The sequence below is a fragment of the Phoenix dactylifera genome, chromosome 1 (genome assembly GCF_009389715.1).
Source record: "Phoenix dactylifera cultivar Barhee BC4 chromosome 1, palm_55x_up_171113_PBpolish2nd_filt_p, whole genome shotgun sequence".
Lineage (NCBI taxonomy): Eukaryota > Viridiplantae > Streptophyta > Magnoliopsida > Arecales > Arecaceae > Phoenix > Phoenix dactylifera.
In genome coordinates, this window is record NC_052392.1 from 37,760,401 (window position 1) to 37,775,186 (window position 14,786).

The window sequence follows — 14,786 nt, forward strand, 5'->3', positions numbered from 1 at the left end:
TGTAACTTTATAAAGTTACATATTCTTTGAATTTGATAACAAGAGCATCTTTTTTTTATGATCTAAATTATTAGATGTAATTTATTTTTTAAATTTGTTTACTAATAATTATATAATATAGAGATTTTTAGCCTATATATTAAACAGTTAAAAATAATATGATTTTTGGTGCATAGACTTAAACTTTTGGGCCTTGCCTGTCTCGCTCTCATCCGTTTTTTTGTCTCCGAGCCTACCGCCAACTTCTATACTTGCCACCTCTACCGCATCTTTTACACCAACTTACGCTTCTAGCTCATCTTGCCCGCCTCACCCGAATTCCACCCCATCATTGCTGCCTTCCGCATCCCTGGTCTCTTTGACCATTATGGTGCCCTCAGCTTCGCCACTTTCAAAGAGCGGAGCGGTGCTCCAAAGGTGGAGGATGCAGGCTAGGCCTGTGGAGGAGGGCAGAGAGGAGCAATACTGTGGAGAGAGAGGTGCCTAGGGTTCATTCACTTGAGATGGGGGTGGAGTACTTTTTTTTTTTCTTATGCTGAGGTGGCCAGACAGATATACATGGCAAAAAAAAAAATAGTATACTATTGAGTTGGTACAATAGATATTGGATATAATTTTTTTGGTACATACAGTACTATATTATCTGCTTTGTACCAAACCAATAACTTACTGCCACCAACCTTTTTTTTTTTTGCAGATCTTAGGTGCAGGAACCAGCAGGTGGAAAATGATAACAACAGCCATTTTCATGTGCCAAAGAAATTTTGTTTCCAACATGAAAAATGATTTTCAAAGTGAGGATTCTCGTGTCCCTGCGAACTAGCCTTTAAAATTTAAGAGACGCTAGTAAGGCTTGAACAATGAATCTTGGTTCGGCTGATTGGCACCGGAGATTCGATCTTGGTGCGATCCACGGCAGGTTAGATTTGGAATGCTCGATCCAAAAAAAAAAAGAAATAAATTTTTTATTTTTTAAAAAAAATAAAAAAAGGGATCAGGCGAGTTAGATATAAATCGGATCGCGGTTGACCATTTTTAACTCACTGGCAGGTTCGGTAGAGTTCAGATCTGGCTTCGTGAGCTTTTCCATATGACCTCAACCGATCAACTTGGCTCGAACCCACTGATTGCCACCCTTTCTAATTAGCAGGTCCAAATGAGCTTGTTGATTTGTTTTTTCTTTCAATTGCTTTGTGTATCCATGAAGCAGCCTATGCTTCTTTTCACCAAAACAGCTTCTTGGGCACATCTCCAATGATCTTGGTTCGGATCTGAAGTCTTTTTGTTCTATGTCAAGTATGAATACAATCAGTTTTCTATGGACGCTACAATCAAGTCTTGGTTTACCTCTTCTTTCAACTGCTTCTTGTGTCCAGTGGGCAGTCTAATGTTTCTTTTTCAAAAAAAAAAAAAAAAAAAACTGCAGCTTGAGACATATCTCATATGATTGCTTTAAGTCTTTCAGTTCCATGTCAATTATGAACACATTCAAGTAATCTATGGACATGGGCCACCACATTGCGTCCAATTCTAGTGCAGGTGGCATTCTTATCACTAAGAAATTAAGAAAAATGCTCCAAGTGACTTGGTCTATTTTAATGCATCATGACACATAGACCTTGTCGGCTGATAGTGTGAAATCTTGACTGAGTTTGCATTATTACTTAGCAATAGAGACCTTTTGGATGGTGAAACTTGAGAAGTCTTGTTTGGTCGGGAAAATTTTTATTTTGCACTAAGAGGGCAGTACTCCATGATTTTTGGCTTTATATAGCATCCATCTAGCTATCGATAAATTTGTATTACAAACTCATGGAGATAGTACTAAAATTTAAGTAGATTATAAGTAGAAGCTCAAAGAGTAGAGATGGGTGTCCTGCAAGGACTAGGATTATGGTAGCCCAAATCTAACTTTTCTTATACACCCGACCATGTTTAAATTTTTGCAGTATTTCTTTTATGTAGATCAATTGGTCAATACAACTCTTCTCGGAAAAAGAAATTGTCTTTAAATTTAATTTTTTTACTTCCTTTTTGGTGAGATATAGTGGAGGCATACATCATTTGATCCGAACCATGGTTCTCTCCACTTGGGAGATGCCAGCCATATAAGATAATACTACTTTGCTTGTTTTTGCTTTAATTTTACTTGTTTAAATTTTTGCAGTATTTCTTTTATGTAAATCAATAGGTCAATACAACTCTTCTCAGGAAAAAAAATTGTGTTTAAATTTAATTTTTTACTTTTTCTTTTTTTGTGAGATGTAGTGGAGGCGCACATCATCTGATCCGAACCATAGTCCCCTCCACTTGGGAGATGCCGGCCATATAAGATAATACTGCTTTGCTTGTTTTTGCTTTAATTTCATTTGTTAAATTCTAAAATTAATGTAATTTGAGAGATCCTGTTCATTTTGATACAAGAGATGTTGGTTTGATCCTTCCTCTCCAATTTTTGCTTGGGATCCCATCCATGTCAGTTTGAAAACAATATGTTCAAGAACTTGAGAATTGTTATTCTCAATCATTATTTTATTTGCAACATAATGTTATGCGACCCTCAAAAATGGTAAACCCTAAAAAGTGTGGAATGCATTCTAAATTAACACACCTTATTTCATAAAGGCAATCATGATAGTGAGCTCGTGTATTATGTTATTCGGTGCCTTCATTCGTAGTTTTGGTGCTAGGTATAAACACCATTACATAATCAAGTATGGTCAAGGCAATTGTTCTCTAAATTGCAATATTAGCACTATGGCAAGGATATATTTCATCTATGTTTACCATGTTATTGAGATCTTAATATTGTTTTTATTTACATATCTAATAGCTTGATTTTCTTCGAATACTAGATAGCTTTATTTCCTATTAAGAAGGTTTCAGAAAAAGAAATTATGTTTAAATTTAATTTTTTACTTTCTTTTTTGTGCGATGTAGTGGAGGCGCACATCATCTGGTTCGAATCATAGTCCTCTCCACTTGGGAGATGCCAGCCATATAAGATAATATTACTTTGCTTGTTTTTGCTTTAATTTTATTTGTTTAAATTTTTGCAGTAGTTTTTTATGTATATCAATTGGTCAATACAAGTTTTCTCGGAAAAAAAAATTGTGTTTAAATTTAATTTTTTACTTCCTTTTCTGTGAGATGTAGTGGAGGCACACATCATCTGGTCCGAACCATGGTCCCCTCCACTTGGAAGATGCCAACCATATAAGATAATGCTACTTCGCTTGTTTTTGCTTTAATTTCACTTGTTTAAATTTTTGCAGTATTTCTTTTATGTAGATCAATTGGTCAATACAACTCTTCTCGAGAAAAAAAAATTGTGTTTATATTTAATTTTTTACTTTCTTTTTTGTGAGATGTAGTGGAGGCGCACATCATCTGATCCGAACCATAGTCCCCTCCACTTGGGAGATGCCGGCATATAAGATAATACTGCTTTGCTTGTTTTTGCTTTAATTTTATTTGTTAAATTCTAAAATTAATGTAATTTGAGAGATCCTGTTCATTTTGATACAAGAGATGTTGGTTTTATCCTTCCTCTCCTCCATTTTTTGCTTGGGATCCCATCCATGTCAGTTCTTAAACAATGTGTTCAAGTACTTGAGAATTGTTATTCTCAATCATTATTTTATTTGCAACATAATGTTATGCGACCCTAAAAAATGGTAAACCCTAAAAAGTGTGGAATGCATTCTAAACACACCTTATTTCATAAAGGCAATCATGATAGTGAGCTTGTGTATTATGTTCTTCAATGCCGTCATTCATAGTTTTGGTGCTAGGTATAAACACTATTACATAATCAAGTATGGTCAAGGCAATTGTTCTCTAAATTGCAATATTAGCACTATGGCAAGAATATATTTCATCTATATTTACCATGTTATTGAGATCTTAATATTGTTTTTATTTACATATCTAATAGCTTGATTTTCTTCGAATACTAGATAGCTTTATTTCCTATTAAGAAGGTTTCAGAAAAAGACAAATAACCTACTTCATCTATGATACATTGGTCCAAGATGGTGGGCAAAAAAATCATCAACTAGTTGTCATTGGATCAACTTTCTCATTATAAATGCAGGGATTAATAGTAATCTAGTGCAAGATGGTTACAAGGCCTACAAATTTTACAAAGCACGGGTAACTCGTGGAGAGGAATTACATCATCTAGGCCTCTGCAATTGGCAATCTACGTACATTCTCATCATAGGACCTGACAATCGGAGTACATGCTTTGAGATTATTTTGTAATGCAATATTTCATGCTTAAACAAAACATATGAAACTAATTAAGTTGAGCTTGTTGATAATTTTACATCGAGCTTGTTATAGTCAAACCCTATGCATAGCAATAAGGTCTGTGTCTCGTATCGAGATATAGCTACTCCTGGATAGCAATAAGACTTATGGGATCCAATCTTTTGTAATATCGACGATGACCGTTAAAAGAAAAGAAAAATCATATATGTTTACTACCATGATTGTCTGAATTCATAATTTTGCGACATTACCACTTCATTTCTCCCTTGGTGGAAATTTTTTTAAATGAAGCATTGGATGGAACCCTTTTATTGATTAGGTCACTAGTATAAAATAATTTTTTTTGTTTTAATAAATGGTCATTGGCATGGAATATCTTTAACTGAAGAAAGTATCTCTCCATCTCATGCTGTCGGGAGAACCCTATACGCCACGGCATGCGTCACAGTCCAAATGAATTGCCTATAGTCAGATTCCAGTGCTTGGGCTTTTTGATAAGTTTAAGACAGCTACCAACATAGCAAGCTCTTCGTGAGAGATCTAAACTCTCAAAAAATTCTCCAAAATGATAGAAACTTGGATGTCTCTGTCGGGAAATAATTGGATGTCATTTAATTTCTTCTACTCATGAAGTACTTGGTGAAAGTATTCAGTTTTGCTTCTAATAAATTAGAGGTGGAATTGGCACGTTTCATGGTAGCCATCACACAAGGTGACCTGTCCTTCCAATTGTGATGCTTATGGATGTCTTATCAAATTCTATGTGCAATCAAATTGACTTGAATTATCATAAATGAATCGAAAGACCTCTTAGGGTTTTGGCAAACAACTTCTCTAGATGGATCCTCAAGTTTCCTTCACATAAATTCTCATGGCTAAGATTTTGCCACAGAAGGTCAGCTGGAGGAGAGATTTGAGCAAGTCATGGTTTGGCATTAAGGAATTGGTGGGATGCACCATAGTCCATATGCCATGCTACAATTCCTCCATGTTGAATGGTTAATCTTCCATAAATGTGAGGGCCCACGTCATGCAACATGAATGATGAATAATATTACTTTGAGCGAAGTTATCGTATCAAATTAACAACCAATGGATGTTGGGATCGATATCGCAGATGATTGTAGGCAATGACATGACTTTGAATATTTTCTGTACGTAGCTCTTAATGATATTAAACTCATATATATCTTCTGAAGATTTTTGTTCGTAGCTTTCACACACGATCAATCCTTAAATCCATGACAAAACCAACTCTAGAGGGACAAAAGGGTGAAGCGAGCAAGAAGAGACCCAATCCCAACCCTTATTTGCTGTTAGAATAAGTACACTTCTGTTTCTTGACAACCTTGGTTAATTTTAAACAGTTTTCAGTCAACAAAACTGATTTGTACAAATAGAAAAATTTATCCAAATTTTTATATAAATATGAAAAAGCTAGAATTAATTAGCATGCAAATATGAAAGATTTTAAGAAATAATCTGAAAAAGAAACTTTTTAAAATTTTTAAAATGAATGAAATTTCTAAAAGTCTATTTCTACTCGATGCTTCTCTCACTCTTGTGGATGAATCCACTCATCATTTTGTTTTGATTCATGAGTGGTGAAACATTGCATTGAGAGTTAAACAGAAATATTTTATATGATCTATTTCTACTTGCACGAGAGGATTTGCTGGTCTGCTACAACATTAGGTATAATCTAATGCGACGCACGTTCAAGTGCATGCATGCATTAATGAACACGAGAACTACTTCAGGGTAGGTGAAGCGATGGACATTATAGGGCCACGCTTCCCATACTAGCATAAATGCAGAGCTTCTCGGCATCAAAAAGGACATAAATGTGCCGTGCTGTGGAGGAATCCAGTGGCTGCAATAAGAAGACAATGCCATGAGAGAGAGGGCTTTGACTCCGGCCCTGCACTGTTTGCATGGAGAAGCGTCCGGTCGTCAAACTTGTGGCTCGGGTTAAGAGCTGTATCGAACCCTGCTACGTATGACGGAGGACATAAAGGTGGCCTTAATTAATATGGGAGCGCACAAAGCCGCATACTTTAGAATTGTGCAAGCACAAGCTAATCCCAAGGATCAACAGCTATAAGACATGTTATTATTATTATTTGCTAGTTGTTGCTCTTTATAGGCCTCCATTTTACCATTGCATCCATGTAATTTGTTGAGCCATTAGTCCTCACTCATGGGGTGATAATAGGTAATTATAGGGGACAACACATCCTAAACGCTTATTTATATATTTAGAACTTTTAATGTATATTTATTTGATTTTGCTTGTAAGTGATGGTACCCATTATCTATTGAGAAGTGATGCCTCTTTTAGAGAGCCAATCAACAATCTGATGAGATTCTATCTTTGTATAGGTTGGGATATTTCTAAGAGTGTTTAGCTCTAAATATTTTTCTAATCAAATATAATGATGAATTTTTCAAATTAAAAGTCAGAATTTATAATGACCATTTTTGGGGCTCGTGGGCCGGTTCAGAGTGGCCAGGCCCAGCCCAACTCGGACAAGCCCAGCTTGTGGGTTTGTGGGCCAGCCCAAATAGAAGTCTTCTTCCTCTCCGATTTCTGACAGAAAGGAGGACTTTTTGAGAGCAATCCAAGTTCAAATAGAAATTAAGGACCTTGCCTATTTAATCCCCCTCCTCCTCTTTAGATTTCATTCATCAGAATCATCGAGAATCGCAGCGATTCAAGCCCTTCTTCTCCGTGTCTTCTCCTCGATTTCTTACCGGAAACCTGGCCGAATCTTCACCGGATTGAGGTAAGACTTGAGCCACTCCTCCTTACTTCTTCTTCTGGTCATCTAGTTGTGTTTTCCTTTAAGATAAGCTGGCAAATTACCGGGTTTTTATTCGAAAATTGAGTGCTTTGTTTCGGCCCCTTTTCTTCCTTGTCATCGTCATCGGCCGTCGGAAAAAGGCTGAGTTACGCTGCCCTTGGGGACCTCTACATCCGTGATGCAGAGATAGCTACGATAAAGAGTCAATTTGAAAAGTTTGAAGGTGAGTGATGCGGATTGATCGTCTTTCCTTCTTTTCGCCGGCCGACCACCATCGTTGGTGGTGCCACGACCGAAGGTCGCTATCGCCGGAGCACCCTTGGCTATGCCACCCCTAGTCCACGAAGAGGAAAGGGAGAGAAACTCTCCCCGATTTTGAGAAAGAAGAGAGAGCTCTCTCTTTCTCTTTCCTCTCTCCTCTATCTCTTGATTTCTCTCTCTTATTTCTCTCTCTAGGATTATTGGACCTGGTAAGGGCGTCACTCAGTGACTTTTGGCTGGCTTTGGTGAAGGGCTTCGGTCCATTGTCATCGGGCAGCGTGCCAGCCCCCCACCACGACACTTACTAAGTACATTTGAATTTCATCATCATCAATCTTTATTGAAGGATCTATATTACAGCATGACTGTTGAGTTGACTTGTTAGACTAATTGGATCCGATCAATCTATATTATACCCTGGTTGACCCTAGTAGATGGGTCCTCGACCAGTGTCACTGCAACCACTTTCGCGCTAGCCTTATCCCGACCATCGCGAGCACCATTGGACTCTATTATCATGAATCTTTCTTGTATTACCCGTACCATGGTCTGATTATCATTTCATGATTTGACTGGTAGGATTAGCCAGAGCAAACCGACCCGAATCGTCGAACGCTGCTACCTATCGACCCGTCCGTCTTGCATCCGATTGTTGTTAGCCAGCATTAGACCCATAACTGATAACTCCTGATCTATTTTCTTAATTTGATATATGCTTTTTGATCAGATGAATTGGATTACGTTGTGATGGCCGATTCGAATAATTGGGTGTTGTTATCTAGTTGGCTTCGTATATCTTCCTATATGAATCTATTTTCATGGTCAGCCCTAGTTTTGTATGGGGCTACAGTCATTCGGGCAGGAAAAAGCCCAATAAGAACTTATACTCTAATTTTTCTCTCTTTCTGTTGGTACTTTCTCTCTCTAGCTAGATCCGGAGAGATTTTTGGTTGCGATAGTCTTGGGTTGCTATGTGTTGGTGGACTTTTAGTGGATCAATAGAGGGTTTTGGGTTCTGTGTGAATGTGAACTGGATTGAACAAACAAGGATTTGGGCTTATCTTGCTACTATGGCAACCCTATCATAGGCTGAAAATGTGGTACTTTGGCGGGCCTCATCACAGGCTAGAAATGTTAAACTATAGCATGCCTTGTCACAAGCTAGATACCTTGGCAGGCCCCACCATAGGCTGGAAAATGTGAACGAGATTTGGCCCAAAGTTAAAAAAATGATTGATTCGGATCAAGTTAAAAATAAATGAAAAGAAAAGAATTGAAAATATTAATGAAGATTTATGAGATATCATATGCTATATCACTCCTGAGTGGCTAGATTTCTATTGATGTTTGATCTACATATTTATATTAATTTTTCGAGCATTATTGATAGCTGGTTTGTGATTTCGTGATGTGTGAAACGATTTCTTGTTATTTTCAAACTTATATTATTATTGTGTTGATGTGGATGTATTGGAATTCTTACTAGGCTGTAAAGCTCACAACTCCTTCTTCTTTCTCTTTTCAGAGTCGCAAGATATATAAATTTGAATAGGTTGGGCATGAAGTTCGAGTATCAGAGTCATAAGTTTGTTAGTTAGTTTATTTTTTTTCTTGATACCGATGAACATTTAAAGTTCTTATAACTAAACCAGTTTGGTAAATTGGATATGTTGGATTTATCTATTGGATTAATTGATTAATTGTGGTGTTATTGAATTTTATTCATTTTAAGCCTTGCATGATCCTTAGGGCACTATTGTAGGGCTCATGCGGTTGTGTCACGTTGTCGGCCCAGGTGATGGGTTTAGAGCGTGACAAAATGGTATCAGAGCAAACTTGACCCATAGCCTATATGGACTATAGAACACTGCAACACGAGTTCATAGAGGCTGACCACGAGCCAATTGTGGTGCTTGCGATCAGATTTGAATGAATTTGAACCCTTAGTCTGATGAGGACGTTAGGGCTTGAACATTGGGAGCATGTGAGAACTCCTGCAGATGTGTGTTTAGTCTCATATTGATTATTCGCCGAGAAGATTTTGGGTACTTATACAGAACTAAAGAACCCAAAATATATTTTTTGGTTAGTTTTTTTGGATGAGATCCTAGGTTGTTAAAAATTATGATATCCACTTTTATGGATGGCAGAAGGAAAACTCTTGTTGTCTCAAGAATTGCCTTGTTCAAATTATTGGGGCCATGCAATGATCAAACCGATTTGTTAATTACAAACAACTAAAAAAAGGACTTCAATCACTAGTAAACAGGAAAAATCACTCAATATCTTGCTATCACTCTCACACAATACAAATAGTTACCTATCAGAAGGCATTGTTCCATCTTCTTTTAGCAAGCGCATTAATTAAAAAGAGCAAAGCCGGTTTTACTTGAACATTTAAAATTTAAACCAATATTCTATAAAATGCCCTTCTTGTTTAATCTATTCTCAAGCTCTATAAAACTTCAAATTTTCAAATCCAAAATACCTCTCGAACGTAAACTATCTTCGTGCGGGTTGTCGACCTTAACCACCTTCTGAATGCATTAGTTGGGAGAGCTTGTGTGAGCTTGCCCACTGCCTTGCAAAATTTTTGCCAATATTTTAGTGCTATCAAAGGCAAGAATTTTAGCACTTATGAAATATTTTTCCCTAAACAAAGCACACAATAATTTATCTTCACGCTTCTTGGATTTTACTGCTCAAGATCATATCGACATCCACTTATACTATATCAGCCAGAAAGATTTTCATTCGGAAGTAAAAAAAATAATAAATCGAGTTAATATAGCAATCATTGGGTGTTTAGTACTTATAAATTAAAAATAAAAAAATAAATTTTCTTGCAAATTAAATATACAGCCATATATCCAAGAGTGGCTTAATAGATTTGGGGGCTAAGCGAACTCACTAATAATAAGCTAAGCCAAGAGACATTACTTGAGCTTAAGAAAACGGGAAAAAAGACACTGGATTTTAGTTTCTTGAGTTAAAAATACATGCTTATTCCCGTACATGATGCCCCTCCGAGATCAATTGGACGTCCATCAAATCAAATTACCTTTTTTTTTTCTTGTTTTTTCCCTCAAAACCTGTGGTTGTAGCCGCCCATATGATAACTCCCCGGCGGGGGATGCAGCTTGGCCAGCCCCGACTGCCCCTGCATCCCATTCCTTGCGTACTGCTCCCACATTCGCTGCTCCTCCACGAGCAGGAACTGCTTCTTCTCCATTTCCGACATCTGGACGTACGACGGCGGCGGCACCACCAGTGATGCGGCGAATGGGTCCCCTCCAAATATGTTCGTGCCTCCGCTCGTCGGTGGCGCCGGCAGCGCCAGCATTGGCTGCATCGCCGGTGCCCGGATGGCGACGCTGCTCGCGCTCCCTCTCCCACTATGTCCTTGGGATCGAGCAGCGGCCGCCGCAGAGGTATGCGCCTGGACGTACATGCCATCCAGCAACAGCATGTCGAATCCCCCGCCGAGCGCCGCCTTCTGGCCTGACAGGTTGCTCGCCGACTGGACCAGCGCCGTCTCCCAGTCCGACGAGTCGCCGTCTGGGAACGCCTCCCACTTGGACCCTGTGTTCGATGCTGTGTCCACGTCGAACAACGCCAAGGCGAGGCTGTTGCCGTGCTCTTCTCCGGTCATCGCATCATCTTTCATGTTCAGCAAGTCCGCTTCTTCTTCTTCTTCCAGTTGTTTGATACTGGGGGAGGGCTCGTTCCATTCTTCTTTAACTTCCTCCCTCTTCTCGGCCGGCGGGTCGGAGTAGTCGCCGGGCGCCGGCAGAGCTTTGATGCTGGACATCTCGTTGTCGGCCTCTTCGGGGGGTTTGGTGTCTTCGGGTTGGGGGTCGAAGTCGCGGTGTTTCTTGCTCTCGGCGAGTCTGGACTTGTCGCGGATGAACTCGTCCATGACGCCGAGCTTCTTGGCGGTGATGCGCTCGACCTCGGGGTACTCGGAGGAGCGGCAGACGCCGACGGTCCTGCACCAGCCGTAGAAGCCTTCGAGGTCCTCGAATTGCTTCGAGAGGCGGGAGAAGATGCCGTGGACGCGGACGCATTCGGGGACTTCGAGCTCCATGAAGCGATCGATGAAGATGTTCATGATCTCGGCCAGGTCGTAGTAGATCTGGAAACTCTCCTTCACCAATGGGTAGAGAGCAACGTGAACGATCCGGTTGTTCTTCGCCGCTCCTGCATGAAATCGAGGCAGAATGAAGTCAGTCCCTTAAGCCCACCCAGTTGGCCCTGTAACTTAGAACTAATTCGGAATTTCCGAGCGGTCTATTCTGGGCCTATATATCCAGCTAGAATTTCTTTCAGCCCACCTCGAGCATAGGTTTGGTTGCCATCTTCCTAAAGTCAGGTTGGGCTGCCATCATGGAGTCAGATTCAGATTCTTCCTTGTTGGCTCAATCTGAAGCATGGTTTGAGATTAGATTGAAGCTGAGCCATGCACACCCTAAATAACTAGACACACTTCCATCGAATCTTATTTTGAGGTAATAAAATCATCACCAACACAACTCAAAAAAAGAAGAAAAAAAGATTGATGTTAGGTTATATTTGGCATTCGTTATTATTATTTATTTTAAAAAAAATAAAAATAGTTTTTTCAAATTTCTGATATTAGAAAAATATTTCGTACACTTTTATTTTTTTTTTTAACAACAAGGGGCTGATGATGGGATCGACGATGAGAGAGAGAGAGAGAGGGGGAGGAGGGATGGGGCTGGTGCTTGCGCCATAGCTGGGGACGAGAGTGTTCGACGTCGGATGGAGAGACGACAGAGAGAGAGAGAGAGAGAGAGTAGGGATGGAGCCGATAATATGGCCGTAGATGAGGGATATCTAGGTATAGGGCGACAAGATGATTAGTGAGGTTTGAAGAGCCGGCATGGTCGGCCAAAACTGACAGAGCCAAGGGTAAGATCAGCCAGAAACAAAGGAGTTGGAAGAGAGGGAAAAACCTACTTTTAAAAAAAAAAATATAAATATGAAAATTTTTTACTTCTATTTTTTCAAAAATAATAAAAATTATTTTAAAAATAAAAAAATAACATTTTTTTTTCACATTGCATTTCATGTTTCTATTTAAAAAAGAAACATAAAAAAAAAACTGTACCAAGCATGGCTTAAGCTGCAACTAAGGACTACAACGTATGTGTAGGCCTCAGACACATCTAAATAATATGAGTTAAGAACCTAGTAATGCCACTTCGCTTTTTTTTTTTTTGATGTGCTTAATTAATAAATGGTCACGCTTGTTTTTTTTGGGGGGTAAATAAAAGATCAGGGTTTTGAAACTTCACCGTCATCTACATCCGTCCATGCATCCATCCATCCATTTCAGACCCGACAAACGCGAATGAATGAAGGAAAGGCGATACGATTATGATACCTGTTGGCCGGCAGGCGAGGACGCGCTCCATGAGCTGCTGCAGGTGCTGCGTCCGGGTGAAGAGGCGGTCGTTCTTCATCTCCCTGACCGGCGTGGCCCTTAAGGCCACCGCCTCGGCCAGGGAGGCCTCCTCCTCCTCCTCGTCGGTGCAGATGCTGCTCCGGCTGCGCCGGCGCTTCCTGCGGCCGTGCATGCGGTACTCGAGGCGATCGTCGAGGTAGAGCGCGTAGGTGCGCACGAAGGCGGAGAAGTCCCAGGCGTCGGAGCGGGAGGCGTCCCGGAAGTCGGACATGTTGAGCATGCGCATCCCCCGGCGGGTGGCGAAGTAGATCTCCTGCTCGTAGGCGGGGTCTCCGTCGCAGAGGAGGCGGTGGACGAGGATGAGGGTCTTGAGGGCCACCGTCCAGCTCTTGGTCTTGCCGAGGCGGCGGGCGAGGGTGGAGACGCAGGCGGTAACGTAGGCCCGGGAGTAGCAGGTCAGGCTCAGGATCTCCCGGATGTGCTTCTCCTCCGCCGGGAACTCGTTGTGACGCGTCGCCTTCACGATCGCTACGTCCAGGTCCGACACCGTCGACGTGTTGCTCACCTTCGCCAGGCCGATGCTCGTCTGGTCCTTCACCGCCCCCAGCGCCTTCCTTATCGAGCTCTGTGCCATTTTCTCTTCCTCTTCCTCTTCCTCTTCCTCCTCCTTTATGTGAACGTCACGTCGTAGACTCTTCTTATATAATTAAGCTGCTACGGCGACGAATGACACTGTTCTCTGTTCTGTCAAAGAAGAAGAAGAAAGCAATGAAAAATGTAGCTATGACGTTATGACGAGTAATTAGTACTGTTGAATTTCTTTGAGAAGAGAAAGAGGCGGAAAGACCGAGAGAGGAAGGAAAGAGGAGGATGGGAATTCGGTGTCTCTTTTTTTTTTATTTGTTTTTGTTTCTTTTTTCCCTTCCAGTACTCCTTGCCTCTCGTTGGGAAGCCGTGTGACTCATCTTGAGCGGGGAGTCCAGGAATTACGCGGGTTATGAATGAACGGTTGGAACTCCGGCAAATCAGGAGAGGAGGGGGCGGGGACCGGCAAAGGTTGGCAGCGTGGGTTCGGAGGGAACGATTTCTTTGTTGCAACTTGCATGGGTCCTTTGACGTTTTCTTGCTCATCTCTCTCTCTCTCTCTCGTCCTAAGTTCGAACTTTGGAACGTTGTGGACCTGTGGTTGCGTCGCGTGGACTACGGTACGGCGGCGGCACCATTTGTGGTTCGTACGTTCAGTTGTGGCTGACCATAGTCCGCTTTACTCATAACCACTTAAAAAATCGTTCGGAGCAGCACAGCCACCAACAACTACGAACCTACGGTTAGTGAATGCTGTTTTTTTTTTTTTTTGGTAATTGTTAAGGTTCAATCTTTTTACATATGATGCCTATGAATATTCCTTAATTAGTCTGGTAAGATCAACACGTAGATGCATGCATTGGTAGCAGGGGAGATTACATTATGGGCAGCAACCAAATAATAAAATAGCTATGAGGGACGTTAAAGTTCAGCAAAAACTTGGGTGGAGAGAAGAGGGACTAGTCCGTATCAAAACAGACCATGAACCATGTTAAGGTTCAGCTTCACACTGTCTCTCTACCAAGGCTAGAGAGCCAAAGTAGACCACATGATGAAATAATAAAACTACAAAAGTTAAAAGAGTTTCTTTCAAAACAGTAGTATGATCATCAAAAAGTAGAATAAAAATAACAGACCAAATTAATTCCTCTTTTTTCTAATTTCTATCAGCCTTCCTCCCTAGCAATTGGAAACGCCTAAACTTCCTACCTTTTCTTGCAGCCCAAAAGTCAGCTATTAAGATTTAAAGACCGGTTTAGCATTGGTTTTGTTTTCTGTTTTCATTTTCGTAAACCAAAGAAGAAAATTGAACTAGACTGGATGACAAACATGATGAAGTCCTCCCGTTTTCTGAAATTGTTTGTTAAATCTGAGAGCTTTTTGTACCAAAATTTTATTTGATTTAAAAAAAAACAGTAAAACTGGAAACAAAG

At 40.4% G+C, this 14,786-nt stretch overlaps 1 protein-coding gene across 1 annotated transcript; it reads right to left on the reverse strand.

The window, feature by feature from the left end:
• Window positions 1-10,168: 10,168 nt before the first annotated feature.
• Window positions 10,169-13,621, reverse strand: LOC120113044 (putative clathrin assembly protein At1g03050). Its single transcript, XM_039133578.1, has 2 exons — window positions 12,748-13,621; window positions 10,169-11,540 (listed from the first exon to the last, which is right to left on the reverse strand). The coding sequence occupies exons 1-2, from the start codon at window positions 13,400-13,402 to the stop codon at window positions 10,426-10,428; spliced, it is 1,770 nt and encodes a 589-aa protein (XP_038989506.1). The 5' UTR covers window positions 13,403-13,621; the 3' UTR covers window positions 10,169-10,425.
• Window positions 13,622-14,786: the final 1,165 nt, after the last annotated feature.

Excerpts from the sequence above, each read along its gene's own strand:
- LOC120113044 (XM_039133578.1), bottom strand. The coding sequence starts at position 13,402 with ATGGCACAGAGCTCGATAAGGAAGGCGCTGGGGGCGGTGAAGGACCAG. Across the intron at positions 11,541-12,747 it reads CCTCGCCTGCCGGCCAACAG|GAGCGGCGAAGAACAACCGG; the intron begins GTATCATAATCG and ends GATTTCATGCAG.